This window comes from Glossina fuscipes, unplaced genomic scaffold, assembly GCF_014805625.2.
Source record: "Glossina fuscipes isolate IAEA_lab_2018 unplaced genomic scaffold, Yale_Gfus_2 106, whole genome shotgun sequence".
In the NCBI taxonomy this organism is placed as follows: Eukaryota; Metazoa; Arthropoda; class Insecta; order Diptera; family Glossinidae; genus Glossina; species Glossina fuscipes.
The window spans coordinates 571,193-587,187 of NW_023998449.1; the positions used below are offsets into that span (position 1 = coordinate 571,193).

Below are 15,995 nucleotides of genomic sequence, written 5' to 3' on the forward strand. Positions count from 1 at the left end.
GTTCATGAATGGGAGTAAACACTCCCTTTTCATAAGATTTTTTGTTTTAATTGTAGCAAATTGATTTTTATTTCTAATTTCAATATTTATATGCCGTATGTACTTATGGACCGAATTTTCACTGTATACTGATTTTAAATTGTTTTTTGTAACAAAAATAAGTGGTTTTTCCTTTATAAATATGTAATAAAAATTTCGTGATTACTTTTCTTGATCGGTGTTTTGGAAAAATATTGGGAGTGTTTATTTATTTTATGTGTTCTTTAAAGTTGTGAAACGTATCCCTAAATTTACCATAAAACACATGTATTTTCCCATGATTTTTTGCACAGTTGTCGAAGAAACAAATTTGCCGTGTAAAAAAGGAGTTAGGTGTAGTGATTTAATAAATAAATAAAATAAAGTTAAAAGAAAAATGTTTCTTCAAGGAGCTTTTAGAGGTTTGTTACATGTTTTGTCTTTGTTTTAATGCAATCTTACACGTTGGTATTTCCACTGTTTATGAAAAATTCTACTTAATTGGTTATAGCAAAACATATTTTATTTACAGGACCAAAATGCAAACAACACCTTTGAAAACTAGAAAATAAGAGCAAATAAAAAAGTTGTTTGATATCGAAAGGACCAACTGATTGACCAAAATATTTACAAATAGTCGAATAATAACAAAAAAAAAAATTATGTACCCAACAAATTCAAATAATTAAACAATAACCTAAAAGTACTTAATGGTGAAAAAAATTAAATTCCAGATCAAAAAGAAGTCATTATTGATTAAATAGCTAAGAAATCCTCACGCTTGAATGACTATGACCTCTTCGTCAAATTAGTTGAGGACAGTAGGGTATTCTGTTTGATATCCTTGTCAAATTATATGTGTTATGTGCTAAGTGGGGATATTTTATAATCAAATGCATTTAGTAACTTGGCTTTAATTAGTAAATTAAATAAGACGCAGAAGCAACACAAAGGAAATTGAGACAGTTTAACTGAATAAAATAAAAGAACATTTCTGATGAATATTCAAAAATAACTGTGAGTGTCAATTAAGTTTTGTTCCTTGAAATAATAAGAGTACTTTTTAAGTATCTAAAGCGTGGCTAAAATTAAGTGATAAATGAGTAAATTTATAATTAAGAGAAAACAGAAAAAGTATATCTTGGCAACCAAATTATAACAAATTTTGCCTATGAAAGAAAAAGCTATATAAAATAAATCTAAATATATGCAATTTAATTTAAAAAACAAACGCGTCTTTATAAATATAAAATTAAAAATAAATAAATAAGTAAAGAAAGAACTTCAGGTAAACCTAAAAATAAGGAACAAAGAATAACAAGAAATATGAAATCACCATCTTTTTGCCATCTACTTTATGAATACCACTGGAAGCCTCTACGTAAACACCTCTCAATGTGAAAAAAAAGCTCAAATTATGAGGGAAACTAAAACTATTTAAAAGAAAATAATGAAAATTTGTGTCTAAATGGGATTTTGTGTAAAAAATTCCAAAACATGAAAAACGAAAACACACAAATGCACAAGACTTAACTCAAATAATGAATAAATAATATCAAAAACGAGCAGTTAAAAGTAAAAAAGACCCATCAGTACACAATTTTACACTTTTTTTATTTTTATTTCTTTTTATAGCTGTTATTGTTGCCATTCTTGTAGTTGTTTCAGTTCGTTTTCGTACGTATTTATCATATTATAACATATTGTCTCCTTTCCAGTAAATACAATATATAATAATGTAGTTGTTGTTATCGTTTCCATTTTAATTTTAACATATAACACAATCTCTTTTACCATGGCGATCTCGAATGTAAAAAATTCACCACTGGAAGAACATCAATTGAAAACTGCTTGATGGTTTTTAATACTTTTTTTATCTGCTTTCTGTTGCTTCTTCTATATTTTAAATGAGTCTTATAAATAATTTTGAATGAGGCCTCGAAGCACTGATCGTAGTGCACCGTAAGCATAGATATTTTCGTGAATACAATATTAGAAATTAATTAAATATTATAAATTAACACAACGTGTGCTTGTATTTACGCTCTTCCCAACCCATCCCTCAGCTTAACATACCTGCTTGCTCCTTCCGTGCATTTTCGCATCGACCTTCTTTTTACTTATCTGCTAGCTCGACTTTCCGCCTACTGGTTTCTATACAAAAACATTGTAATTATCCTAATTTTCTTTCATTCTTTCCCCTACACCCTTTTGCCATGCGCTAGTATCTATTGAAAAAAACCGGCATGTTTTCGGTCATATTTAAACCTTTAACGTTTTCTTGCTGTTAGATATTATATTTTTTGTTGTTTTTGTTTACTTCAATCGTTCACAGCACTTTTGCTTTCTTGAGCTTGTAGTTGAAAGGCTTTTACGGTAGTTGCTCCCCATAATTAGCATGTAAGCACATGTACATGTACAAGGAACGTCAATATAGAAATGAGCTTTAAAAATCCACAAAGTGAATATTGTAATGATCAATTCAAACTAGTGGGCCGCTTGTCGAATTGTTTCTCTATTGTTTTCTCAGCATGGTCAATGCTAATATACAATACTTAAAGTTTTATCATAATTTCATTCAATTCGCCGAATGTAGTTTAAAACAAGTAAAAACACTGTCTTTGGCGGCCTACGGTTAAATACCTTTCATTACTTTAATTAACACATTTACTAATATAAAAATTTTCTGAATAAGCGGTTGTTTAAGAAGCGGTCGAAAAAGTATTCCAATTTAAGCTATTTTCAATAGCCTTCATCATTGGGTCAAAACATATTGTTTTACCAAATTGTCATCAAAATATTTCAAAAATTCCCACCTGTAAGTCGAGCACAAGAATATGATGCAGACAAACGGGTAGACGGTATCAGATATATAAAATTTACCTGTCACCTTTTATTTCACCAAAAGATATTGTTAAGAAAATTTAGTCTACAACGTCGTTCAGTCCACCATAACAATTTTGGAACTTAGCCTTTCGCATTCAATTATATATCTTCATTCGACGAACGTACAAAGTTATTTTCTGTTTTGTTTAAAGTGAAAAAAGAAAATTTAGTCACTTGTAACTTTGTGTGAGTATCACCGATTTTTTCTCTTTTTACACATAAATACTTGATTTTTTCGTAAGGTAATGTGGAAAATTTCAGTCTCTATCTTTTATAATTTACGAATAATGAGCAAGAACACAAACATTTTTTTTTTCGAAATTTGGAATTGTGTTCAGATTACACTTCAATGTGGCCTTGTGCTATGGCCATGACTTAATCTATATACTCCGCAACCTCCTTTTGAATGTTGCAAACAGTATGACAAAATAAGAATACCCCCAACCCTCAGTGGTGGATATAAAAGAAAGTTCGAAGGAAATAGAGTTTTGATAATCTATCATATTTTTGTGTGGGCGATTTTGAAATCGGCCATAAAGCTAAGTTCTAATAAAATTTGTGAGGCTTTCCTCTGGATGTTGCAAACGAACGTACGGTCATTCTTCTTTGGTAGAAGCACAACCAAATGTAATCAATAAATAAGTTTTTTATGGGATGAATATCCATTTGGAAATTTTCAATAACAAAGAATAAATCTTCAAACAACCAAGACGGTTGGATATGCCTCGTGGAACGTTATTTACCAGATAAGTTTCGTTTATTTTACCTTATGACCTGCACCTGTTTTATAGATATACTAAGTCTGTATGGTAACTGCTATCAAACGCGCACGGAAATGAAACTATATTTTACTTTACTGTCATTTAGTTTGATTTTTGGTAATCGCAAGTATACGTCGAGAGTAAAGAGAATGTTGTAATTAAACCCATACGACATTTAAAACCTAGAGTTATACTAACTTCACCATTTAATAGCAACGTACAATATGTGTCAAAAGAAATGGTTGCTCGATATGTTATTCGGAGCCCCTCAGAGAATTAAATATTAAATTAATATTAAATTAATTAAATATTAATTAAATATAAATCTTTAATTTATAATTTATTTAATTAATTTTTAATTAAATATTAATGCTAAAAAAGAGTACGATTTTGCTGAGGCACTCAAAATTTGCCGTTTTGAAAATGTCTTTTAAGGTTTCGTAGTTGCATTCCTGTAGCACTTCTTCGACTAGTGAACGTCTCCCATAAACGATGCTTTCACTATAACAACTTAAAAAAGACGCATGCATCTTTTTAAAAGTTTGATTTTATAGATCGTACACGATATCCATGTTTATTATTAAACACGGATTTCATACATTCTTGCTTCGACTAGTGAACGTCTCCCATAAACGATGCTTTCACTATAACAACTTAAAAAAGGCGCATGCATCTTTTTAAAAGTTTGATTTTATAGATCGTACACGATATTCATGTTTATTATTAAACACGGATTTCATACATCCTTGCTCGCTGGCGGAGCTATTGCTATGGATGTAAACAATTCAATTCTACCTTATTTATCTTTTAAGGTATGGGCATAAATATTACCCTAAAAACATTCCAAGCCTTAGAATATCAGATGGCTGTACACTTGAAAATATACACATCGTATAAACTTTTCTGTAAAATGTTATCAGATTGTCGCTGTACTTTACCCGATACACGAAGAGCAATGGCTAAAAAAAGGGCGAACTTATATGTGTTATACAATGATCTATTGAATTGCTGTTGTTGTATTATTATTCAAAAGATTCTGCCTATTGATCTATAAACATTTGCAGAACCATTAGTCATTTTCGGAAAAAGCAATTAATTTTTCATGTGCGGGAACAAAAATAAATCATTAGGAGCGGAAACAGGACAGCACAGCGGATGACCTTTTAATTCCATAGTTTGAGTGATTAGACAGCCGCTTGTTAGATCCGATATACGAAAGCTCGCAATGTGCGTTGAAACGACAAGATGTTTTGAAGAAGTTTATTGTCGAAAATAATAACTTTTGTAATGGAAATGTCAAATGATACTTGGCATCTTTATTTTTTCTCTTTTTTTTGTTCGCATGTTTTCCGGCCTGGCTCGGCGGATGGGATGGGTCCAAATAAAATGTATTCAGATGCATGATAGGTTCTTGTTTCGCTACAATATTTCATTATTTTAATTAAAACATGCTTACTAAAAATTTTGAAATTTTTGACTACTATAAATCTATGCCCTAACCATACTACTTTTCTCTCGCCTCTCCGACACCCCCAGGAAGTCTTACCAATATTTTAACATTTAATAATGATATATTTCCTTTTTTTTATTTTTCCAAAGAGAGCGTTATAATGAATTTTTTCAATATTACAAAACAAAATTTTCAAAATTAACAATGGTTATTAAACAATTTTGTAAAAAAAAAACTTACCAAAACTAACAACCACGTCGATGCGCATCGCCGCAGCTAAAAGAATTTTTAACAAATTATAGATTTAGAAATAAAAAAAATTGTTTAATGTTAAGAAAACAAAACAAAAACGAAATGTCAATTATTGATTCGACGTCTTAGGGTACCACGCACAAACACAAGCTAAGTAACACGGTGTGAAGAGGAGTGCTCTTTTAACGTTTTATCGATCTTTTCGTGTTTTTTACTCCTTCTTTTACATTAGCTTAATAGTTTTTTTTAAGCTTTGAGATTTTGTCTCCTTTTTATATGTCACAGTTCTTAATAATGAACGAAGGAACTGTTTGTCTAAAAAAATAGAAAACTCCTTTATTGTTTCCTTGTTTAACATTAATAGCTATCTTTTCTTTAATTTCTATTTTATTTTCTTTTTATTTAAAGGACTCTCGTACAACATCCGCAGCCGACCAACGATTTAGCTAATCAATTTACACCTTTTTTTTTAAAGTTTTCTCCTTTTCATCATTCTGTCGTGTAAGTTTGTTCTTCTTGATTTTGGTTTTGCCTTTTTAAGTCGTTTCGCATTGAAGATTGGCTTTCAGAAATCAAAGAAACATTAAGGTGACACTTTTGCACACTTTCTCAGGATTTTTCTTTTATCACGATTCAGCGGATATATCGTCGGAATTTTCTATGTTTTTCCCAAAAAAACTCAACTTCTGTCCCAATCAAAAAACTGTTTTTCTCTCCCCCTTTTTTTTTTCTTTTTTGATAAAAAAAAACTTTTTTCTTTGTTTCTTTTCTTTTTTTTAACAAACTACAATGTCTATTATACATTCCTTAGTGCTTGCAACGCTCGGTATATATTATTATTATTATCATAATTTTAGACTAATGAAATAAATTCTTAGACTAAAAAGAGACATTGAGCGCTAGCAACACAGGCTATCGGCTCTAATTTATAAAAGTACATTATTGAGCCTAGTAATTTTGATAAAGTAATTTATTGTACTGATAATCTGTTCTATAGTTGATTGTAGAATGTCCGTAGGGTTAAATGTTCCAAAAGCAATTCTTCTAGCCAAGGTAAAGTAAAGACAGTCACTGAAAATGTGCTTTGTAGTGAGAATTTGTGCAGAATTGAAGAATTGAAGATGCAATTGTATGACCAAGATGAATTTTCGAAATTGTTTGGATCTTTATTTTTTTAACAGTTGTTGGATATGAAGATGGAGTCAAATGCGGGTTAATGAAAGAGTAGTAACAATTAGAAGTGCAGAAGCAGCATACTTCGCCGCTCGATCAGCCTGTTCATTTCCCAATAAACCGATATGACTAGGTACGCATAGCATTTTAACTTTTTTGCCGGGTGTCGCAATGATATTCCTTAATTTGTTGATGGTGCTCCATCTCGAAATGGAAGGATTAGGATTTTAATAGACATAAACGGTCGATAACAATAACAGTTTTATGTCCTGAACCATCCTGTCCTGAACCATCTACCACGGCACAAGCAGATGGCAGACCAAAAGATTTTGAGCCGCCTGTGTATAAAAGACTCCAACCGTTACTTGGATTTTTCAGCTATTAGATTCCTGAAAACGTAATTCGGAGTATCTTCTCTCTTGTGCATAGACAGCGAAATATCAAAAGAGCAATCTTTCAAAGTCCATGAAAGGATAAGAAATAGTGTTAATGTGCGCATGGCTTTTCCAAGCAACGTACTGAATGTAATTCACCCTTGTTAAAATAGAAGCTTTTAACCGAAAAAAGTGTTTTCCAACGATATTTGTTGTTTAGTACCGGTAAGTCATTAATATGCATCAGTAGTTTTCCTGCATCGCATATCTGCTTTCTACAAATGTATGGAAATTTTAGCCCCTGACAAGTTCGCCCCTGCGGAGATCTCTCGTCCAACAGATTCGAGGACGTTGATTGCCTTCGTGTTATCTTTTTCGTTTGTAAAAATGGATACATCGTCCGCGTAGAAACAATGTTCGATTCTTGGTACACGGCAAAGAATTTTGCTAATATCGTTTAAATCGATTTGGAAAAGCGTGACAGAAAGAGGAGACCCTTGCGAAATGCTATTCATTAGAGGAAAGGAATCAGAGATTAATTCTAACTTTAAACCGGTGATGCGACATGAATGATTTGACGTAATTGAAGAATTTGGGTCTAACATTCCATGATTTCATGAGTCTTAAAATAACAAGAAGACCAACTCTGGAAAATGCTTTTTCGAATTCAATGGAGAGAATTGTTACATGACTCCTTTCGGAAATTGCTTTGCTTGTTAACAATCAATATGTAAAAGAGCGTCGATGCACCTGCTGCCCCGCTTGAAACCAACTTGTTGCTTTATGAGCATGTTCTTGGACTCAGCAAATCAAGATAATCTGGATGCCATAATATAAATATAAAATTGCATTTTCGTTAGCTACCGACGAAATGATTTAACTGCGTCTACATGCAACCAAACATTTTATCAAATTTCTTTCTTTCACTATAATCGCAAAACAATTATAATAGCCTCAAGAAACGCGTCTTCTTTCGACAATTTTTTTTGGGAGGAAATAGATAAAAAATTTTCCAGTATGATATTAAGCATATATTTAAGCATTAAAAAAATTATTATTGAAAAATATTAAAAAAGAGCAGCACCGGAACGGTATTCGCACAGCAGCACGGCGAGTAGCTCGTGCAAAATTTAAAAAAAAAGGAGTACACATACCTAACTTATATTAGTTTGGGGAAAAAGAAATTCATTATTTTTTCGGTAGATGGCTGCACTGATAGATTTCTCGTAAAGTATCGATCAAACAATTTCCGATACTGTACATTTACATACTGTACATTTCGCAGTAAAAAAAGTTCTTTTGCTGTTTTTTGTTTGGTGCATTCAGTTGTGAGTTACAGCGTGTTAAAAATGGAAGTGAACAAAGAGAAAATTCGGTACATTTTACAGTTTTTCTTTGACAAAGGCGAAAATGCAAGCTAGGCGGCTAAAATTGTGAATGTCGTTTATGGTTCCGATACTGTAACAGCCAATATGTGTAATTTTGGTTTCGTAGATTCCGTTCAGGAATTTTTGATGTTAAAGATGCACCTCGCACAGGTAGGCCGGTCGTCGAAAATGTCGATAAAATCGGAGAAATTATCGAAGTTGACCGGCATGTTAGCAGTCGTAACATCGCCCAGGAGCTAAAAATCGACCATAAAACAGTTTTAAACCATTTACACAAAGCTGGATTCAAAAAAAAGCTCGATGTTTGGGTGCCACACCAATTAACAGAAAAAAACATGATGGATCGAAATTCCATCTGCGAAGCCTTGGCCAAACGGAATGAGATAGACCCATTTCTTAAACGGATGGTGACTGGAGATGAGAAATGGATCACATACGATAACCCTGTGCGAAAACGATCGTGGTCAAAGAGCGGTGAAGCACCTCAAACGGTGGTCAAACCAGGACTAACGGCCAGGAAGGTTTTGCTATGCATTTGTTGGGACTGGAAGGGGATTATTTATTATGAGTTGCTTCCATATGGCCAAACGCTAAATTCTGATCTCTACTGTCAACAACTGTACCGTTGGAAGATAGCGATTGACCAGAAACGGCCAGAATCGGCCAACAGGAGAGGTGTCGTGTTCCACCAGGACAACGCTAGGCCACACACATCTACAGTAACTCGCCAGAAACTTCGGGAGCTTGGTTCGGAAGTTTTAATGCATCCGCCATACAGTCCGGACTTGGCACCAAGCGATTATCATCTTTTTCTTGCATTGCAAAATTTCTTTAATGATATAAAATTGGAATCTAGGGAGGATTGTGAAAATCGACTGCTAGAGTTTTTTGCATATAGAGACTAGGACTTCTATGAGGAAGGCATTTTGAAGTTACCTTTAAAATGGCAACAAATCATACAACAAAACGGTGCATATTTGACCCAAATCGGACAATCCGAAGCATGTTAAATAAAGTCCTGAAGTTCATATAAAAATAATGGATTTCTTTTTCCCCAAACTAATATTTAGTTACACACGGGAGAGATTTTAAAAATGGCGATTTTTGTATTGTTACGGAAATCCCAAATCTAGTTGATTCCAACTAAGTCATTTTCCCAAATAATAAATTCCTTAAAGAGAAAAGAAACCAAACGCACATTCGCGAGGCGTCATGCAGCTGCAAGCCGAAAAGCAGGTTAACAAATTAAAAATCAAGTCATAAAATTAGGTACTAGTAATGTGACGGTAAAAATGTGTATAAATAGAATATTTGTAAGAGACAAAGTAGTAGAAAAAGAATATTTGAGTTAAGCAGTCGAAAGTATTGTATAAAATAAATTTTAAATAATCCTACATTTAAAGAAATATAATTGTAAATAACTTTGAAGTTTATTTCTCTTGGACAAAATATCCGTGATCCAGTGATATGAACTGTATCTTAGAAAAAGTGAATTGCATAACAGTATGTTTGACGAGTGTTTGAACAAAAAAGTTCAAAATTCCATCAAAATAAGCTGCTATTTGTCAATAAAGTATACTTAAATCACCTTATTGAAAATTGTAAAAATAAAAAAAAAGCGGATTAAAATTGTGAAATTATGCTCCCTGCCGTTTTTAAAAAAAAGATTTCTTGAGAAACCTATTTGCTGTTTCCAATATCCGTACAGTATACTTTCACCTTTGGAACATCAAATATGTGGACCATTTAAACGTTGGCCACGTTCGCCATCATATTTTTATATCATTCTTGAAAATTTAAGCTATCATTCAATCAAATAAAAGAAATTCCTTTTTCTGAAAATTTCACCATGAGTTATCTCCGCAAATAAGTTTCGAATGTATGTTTAAATGTATTGTATACATATGCATACAAAATATGTAAAATGATATTGTAAAATTGTTATGTAATAGTAGATCATATATGCATGTATCCTAGAACATTAATTTGGATTGCACAGCGAAAATCAAGCTCAAGAAAGGTTTTTTGACGTAACATCACAAAACCAAAGCACGCGCAACTCTGAATTTTATTTGCAAGAGTTATTTGTTTTCATTTCATCTTTTAACTCACCTCATTTTGAAGAATTTGTAGCATTATATTGGCCAAACGAAGAAATTTTTCTTAGTTAAAAAGTTATATCGCACTTAATTCTACTCACTTTTTCATTTTTTATTTATTTACTTACTTATGCATGAAATTCAACTACGCCAAAGTAACAGTCGAATTTAAGTACATCTTAATTGTAAATTTTATAGTAATTATTAAGTAGTATACAATATATAGGAAGATGTGAAAAAAGAATAATAAAAACAAACTAACCTAAACAATAATTCATGTATAAATAAATAAGAAAAAAAGAAGAAAAAAAGCATGTACACAGCTAGCACAGATGCACATCCTCAACAAGAACAGATCCAGGTTGCGAGTGGACTCCTAAACTATTGCAAACACCCATAAGCTTGGCAACCGACATGTTGACAACACGATATAATTTTCGATATAAAAAAAATGAGAATTAAGAATGCGAGATTGTTTAAGTACCACATAAGTAAATCGCGCGTATTAAGCAAAATTGCTTTAATAGACTTCAAGGAATTTGGTACCCAGAACAAGTGGTAGACATCATTTAGGTTCCTGCAACCAACTCCGAGCCGGCCAAACAGCTCATAATTGTGTTTAAAATTAATTAGTTAATTTTTGTTCAGTTAAATTTTGTCCGATAATGGGATAGAACTCGCAAAAGTTTTCCTATACCCGTATTGTTTGCGAAACCGCCAACTCATCATTTCATCTGCTGCGTTATTTTTAAATGAATTCAAATAATGGCAGGAACTATTTTTCTACCACATGGCAGTATTTCTTCCTATTATGCAATGCACGTTTCCTTTTCAATGTTTCATCCTTACCAATAAATTTCTCGCCTTTACCGACTTATCTTTTATCCTAATCTTGATGTTCACACGATCATGATGGTTTATGCATAGTGATAGGAAAGAAAATACACCAAAACGTGAGCATAGTTTGTTTGCTTGCGCCAATAGATTGTTTGGAAATTGTATGCATGTTTCTTTTTTTGTTTTTCGATTTTTTAGTATATTTAGTTTTTAAATGAAATAAGATCTCCCAGTATCGGCATAAAATGAAATAACTGATATAATAGTGTAATTAATTGTTATTTTGTCAAATTGTCTCTGATGCTCTATGTTATGCGCCAATGCGTGCTTAACTGTTCCATTTTTATTTAATAATAAAAAAATATATGTTTATAAAAAATGAAATACTTTCTTAAATTCGAAAAATGCTTACATTCCACTTGATAACGTACTAAATAATTTGGTATAAAAACGAACAAAACAACAACGCGCTCTTGTGCAAATTTCTACAACAAATAATTGTTTGTATTCTGTCAACGTATGCGAGTGTGTGCGCGTATCCCGTACTATTCTTGAACGTACAATTTCTGCAACGAAAACTTTATATTTTGTATTTATGCTTATATGCATAGAATGTCAATGTTTTTCTTTCGCTTACATAATCTTCAGCGTGCTGAGGAGACTAAACGTAAAAAACGTGTCGAACATCAACGGCTACGGCAACGTCAACGACGCGGTGCTAAGGTATTTCGTTCCGTCGTCAACTCAACGGGACATCTAACGCTGGCACCTTCACGTCTTTTTGAGAAAACACCGATGAGTCCATCAGATAGTTTAGATGAGATAGCATTGCAAATACCGAGGTAAGAACACCAATTCCGTCTATACGTATGTTCCGGCATGGTCCATAACATTTGTGATTTGTTTTGTTATCAATCTGTAAATTATATATTTCGTTTTATATATCGCTAGCTTAACGACTGTATAAAATGAAAATAACTCAGTGAGGATCAATGAAATGTATTCCTTTTTCTCTTATTTTTTAAATGAAGGCGGGTTATCACCATAATAATATTTTCGTATGTGGCTTCTCATTGGAACGGAAAAAATGTTGTCATTAAATCTAAGTAAGTTTTAAATCGAAAGAACAATAGTAAAAAGATATTATCGATACTAATACGAGTAATAAACTTTAACAGACTCTAAGACGTCTTTATTACGAAGCCATTGTAATCTTTAAGTTCATCACCTATAACATAAGTATGCCTTTTTTTACAAAGACAGTTGTTAACAAAGATGAGATAAAGTCTATAATCTTAATTCGTAATGAAACTGAATCGTAGTGGTAAAGATATGACTATTTAACGCATTAAATGATCGTCTTCCAGCTAATAAAAGAAAATAAATGCGTCGATTACATTATCATAGACTTCGCTTTTAATTGCATTCATTTATTAACTAAACGTCAATGTTCCCTATCTATCCATGAGAGGAATTTTAAGTTTTTATACTCCACACATTTGTGGTGCAGAGTATGTCAAGTTTTTGAGGATGGTTTAGAGTATTTAATTGAGTTTTTGAGGATGGTTTAGAGTATGTAATGGTTTTGATTGTTCTTTTCAGTTAACAAGACCCAAGTGAGATCTACTTTACCCACTTCACCACGTCAACTTGATTGCTTACATTTATAAATGTAAATAGGTGAATGGGTAGAAATAAATGCGTTGCATTTTATTGTAAAAAAGAAAAACTATCTTTAATAGGCGCTTGAGTGTTTTTTGATCACTTTTTTATTGACCTATTTTCGTATTTCTTCAGCATTTTGAAACAACGTGTTAGGCATACATTTGAACAAAACATTCCAACTGCAATAGTCTTGAGAACTCTTGCGACGTGTGGCCAAGCGTTGTCATGTAAGAGTATTGCTTTGCGTCTGCTAATTGCTGACCTCTTTTACACCAATACATGATTCGGTTTGTTCAATTAACGTCGGTAGGAATCTGCAATAACAACTTCATCCGGGTTTAACAGTTCGTATTATAATACACATTTGCTGACTCGTCTATATGCACAGTAAAACTTTGTGGCCATGAATATTTCGGTCGGGGCTGCATGGCTCATGTCGTGGTAGACTCGATTTTCATCGCCATCCACAACATTCCACAGAAAACTCTTTTTTTGCCCCGCAAGCAACGAAGCCGCAATGTTGAAACGATTCGAAATGCTATTTTCAATCAATTCATATGGTACACATTTCCCTTATCAATTTTTCTTGAAACTCTACCAAAGTTACTTCAACAGAGTTCCCTCAAGTTAGTTCAACATACAGTTTCGTAGCTATGAGTACAGTTAACGTAAACTTCTCATTAGCGACTCGTATACATTAGTTGCCATTATGGCCTAAAATAGGGAAAATAATCTGTCATTTATAAATCCAATTCTCTTAAAAACAAATTACATCAAAACCGATGATCGAAGTATTTCGATTATATAAATTTTCTTGGAAACGTCGTGGATTTAACTTCGGCTAAATAGCTCCATTGCAATGTGTTGCTAAATGATTGAGAAAACAATAAAGAAAGTATACCTAAAAAAAAGTATACCTAGTAATGGACACAAAACACTTCATCCTATGTTTTCATTTTCGCAGACACAATCACACATTACAATGGCCGTTTTAAAAAAGTTACGCCGACAGGACAGCTGAAATCAGCAAATGTGATGTTTATCTACAAATTCATTTGACACAGGCACTCTGTCCTGAGCGCTGAAATTTTAGCCCGTTTTGCAGGTAATGATGTTTCTTCCTCATGTTATGAAGTGTTGAAAGGATGCATTAAACCAATAGAGAAAAAGTAAATTTTAATGAAACGAAATCGCATATAGTTTATGTAGATAATAAAAGGCAAATAATGATTTCCAATGTTTGTTATCAGAAGCAAGTAACGATGAATTTATTGATGAAGAATAGAAATGGAAATGCAGCATTAAGAAAACAAATAAAAACCAATTATGAAATTCACGATCTATTTCGAAGACTTTCTAGGTAAAGGATATTTGCAAAGTTTTATAGAAATTTGTATACATGCAGTTCTACTTTTAAATACCAAAAAAAGCTTTGGAAACTCTGATCACAACTTAGGATGTAAGTTGTCACTGATCCTTTCTTTAAAATTTCACTATTACTTTTATGATTGGTGATTTTACTTCACGGAAAAAGTAGTCAGAACTAACAACATGATTGCAATAAGTCTGATATAAATTAAAGGGAATACCGACGTACCTAGCGAAATCCAGCAAGTCAGGAAATTTCCATAGATAAAACGGTCAAATGTGCGTCTCCCAGTGGAGAAAACATAGTTGTTATTAATGCATATTTTTGAAACTCGCTTTCGGTGGGATTTACTAGCCTAGATCCACACCGTCGATGTTTGATATTAAAATCACTGCAACATTGAAGCAAAAAAAAAAAAAAAAACGAGGCTCCGTTATATTAAATTCTACTTCTCCAGATTTTCTTTTCTTTTTTCTTTGCTTTTATTTAAATTATCTTTGCATTATTTGCTTAATTAAGAAAAAGTAAAGAAAACAGCCAAAAATACTTAAAATCACTTTTTCTTTTATTCAGAAAAAAAAGGCAATATAATTCACAAAATTTCTCGGTTTGTGTTTAAATTTCCGTAACTTAAGTCTATGATGCAGGCAGTCGTTTGCCAATTTTGGTTAATATATTAATGTTAAAATCCTTTTATAATAATTTTTTTTGGTTCTTTTCTAATGTTTTTATATTAACAATTTTTTTTTTTATGTAAAATAATTTTTAATTCTGAACTCATTCCACAAAACTCGCATAACTTTCTGTTCTTTAGACAAATGTAAACACAGTAAAAGTTCCATATTCATGGGGGATACGTTTCATAAAAATGCCGCGAATGCAGAAACTGTGAATATGGTAATCTATATGGGATTATAGGGGATATGTTCCTAGGTGACAAAATAAAAAAAATCAAATATATAAAAAATCAATTTAATTGAATGCGAATGTGCGTTTAGTTTTCCCTCTTTAGGCAATTTGTTGTTTAGGGAAATTACTTAGCTGAAATTAACTAGATTTGGGATTTTCGCAACAACACTTTATTCATTGAGTAATAAGGTTCTTTCATTCTATTCAAGATATTCAAAATAAAATGCATTTCTCAAAGTCGATACGCTTTGCTTTCTACCCTCAACCAACACGCTTCGTTTTTCACAGCACCACAGTTTAAACCCCAACTCGTCGCACAAAGCATCAAAACTTGAATTGTCCTTTTCTCTTTGTTTTGCTCGCGTTTAACCGTTCTTTTCTCTTCTCTTATATATCGTTGAGCGAGATCTTAACATGACAAATTGACACACCAAATTTGTTCAAAACTTCAGACACAAAAACTAATATGCTCAAAATACACAGACGGATTGTTTTCACGGTTCTCTCTTGCATAATAGAGTGATTTAGCAAGAGAGACCATTATGAGTATAGATTTTTATTTTCTCTTATTTCCCTTTTTTTCTTTGTTTACCGGCAAGCCGCTATCCTTGCGACTTTGCCTAACGGCAGGCCGTTATTACGGTTTTACTCCATTCTGATAGAGTATTGGTCAAAGCAGACCGACGGAACCCCTACGCTGCAATTGTACGCGGACGCTACTGCAGGAAGTTACCTGAATTATACGTGACTGCTAAAATAAATAAATTTTCACGTTCCCAATTTTGCATTATATAGTGAAACTCTTCGCACTGTC

The 15,995-nt window shown here is 32.5% G+C and overlaps 1 protein-coding gene across 1 annotated transcript; it reads left to right on the plus strand.

The window, feature by feature from the left end:
* Positions 1-1,561: 1,561 nt before the first annotated feature.
* Positions 1,562-12,348, plus strand: LOC119638667. Its single transcript, XM_038035589.1, has 3 exons — positions 1,562-1,593; positions 11,850-12,080; positions 12,270-12,348. The coding sequence occupies exons 2-3, from the start codon at positions 11,851-11,853 to the stop codon at positions 12,346-12,348; spliced, it is 309 nt and encodes a 102-aa protein (XP_037891517.1). The 5' UTR covers positions 1,562-1,593; position 11,850.
* The last annotated feature ends 3,647 nt before the right edge of the window (positions 12,349-15,995 follow it).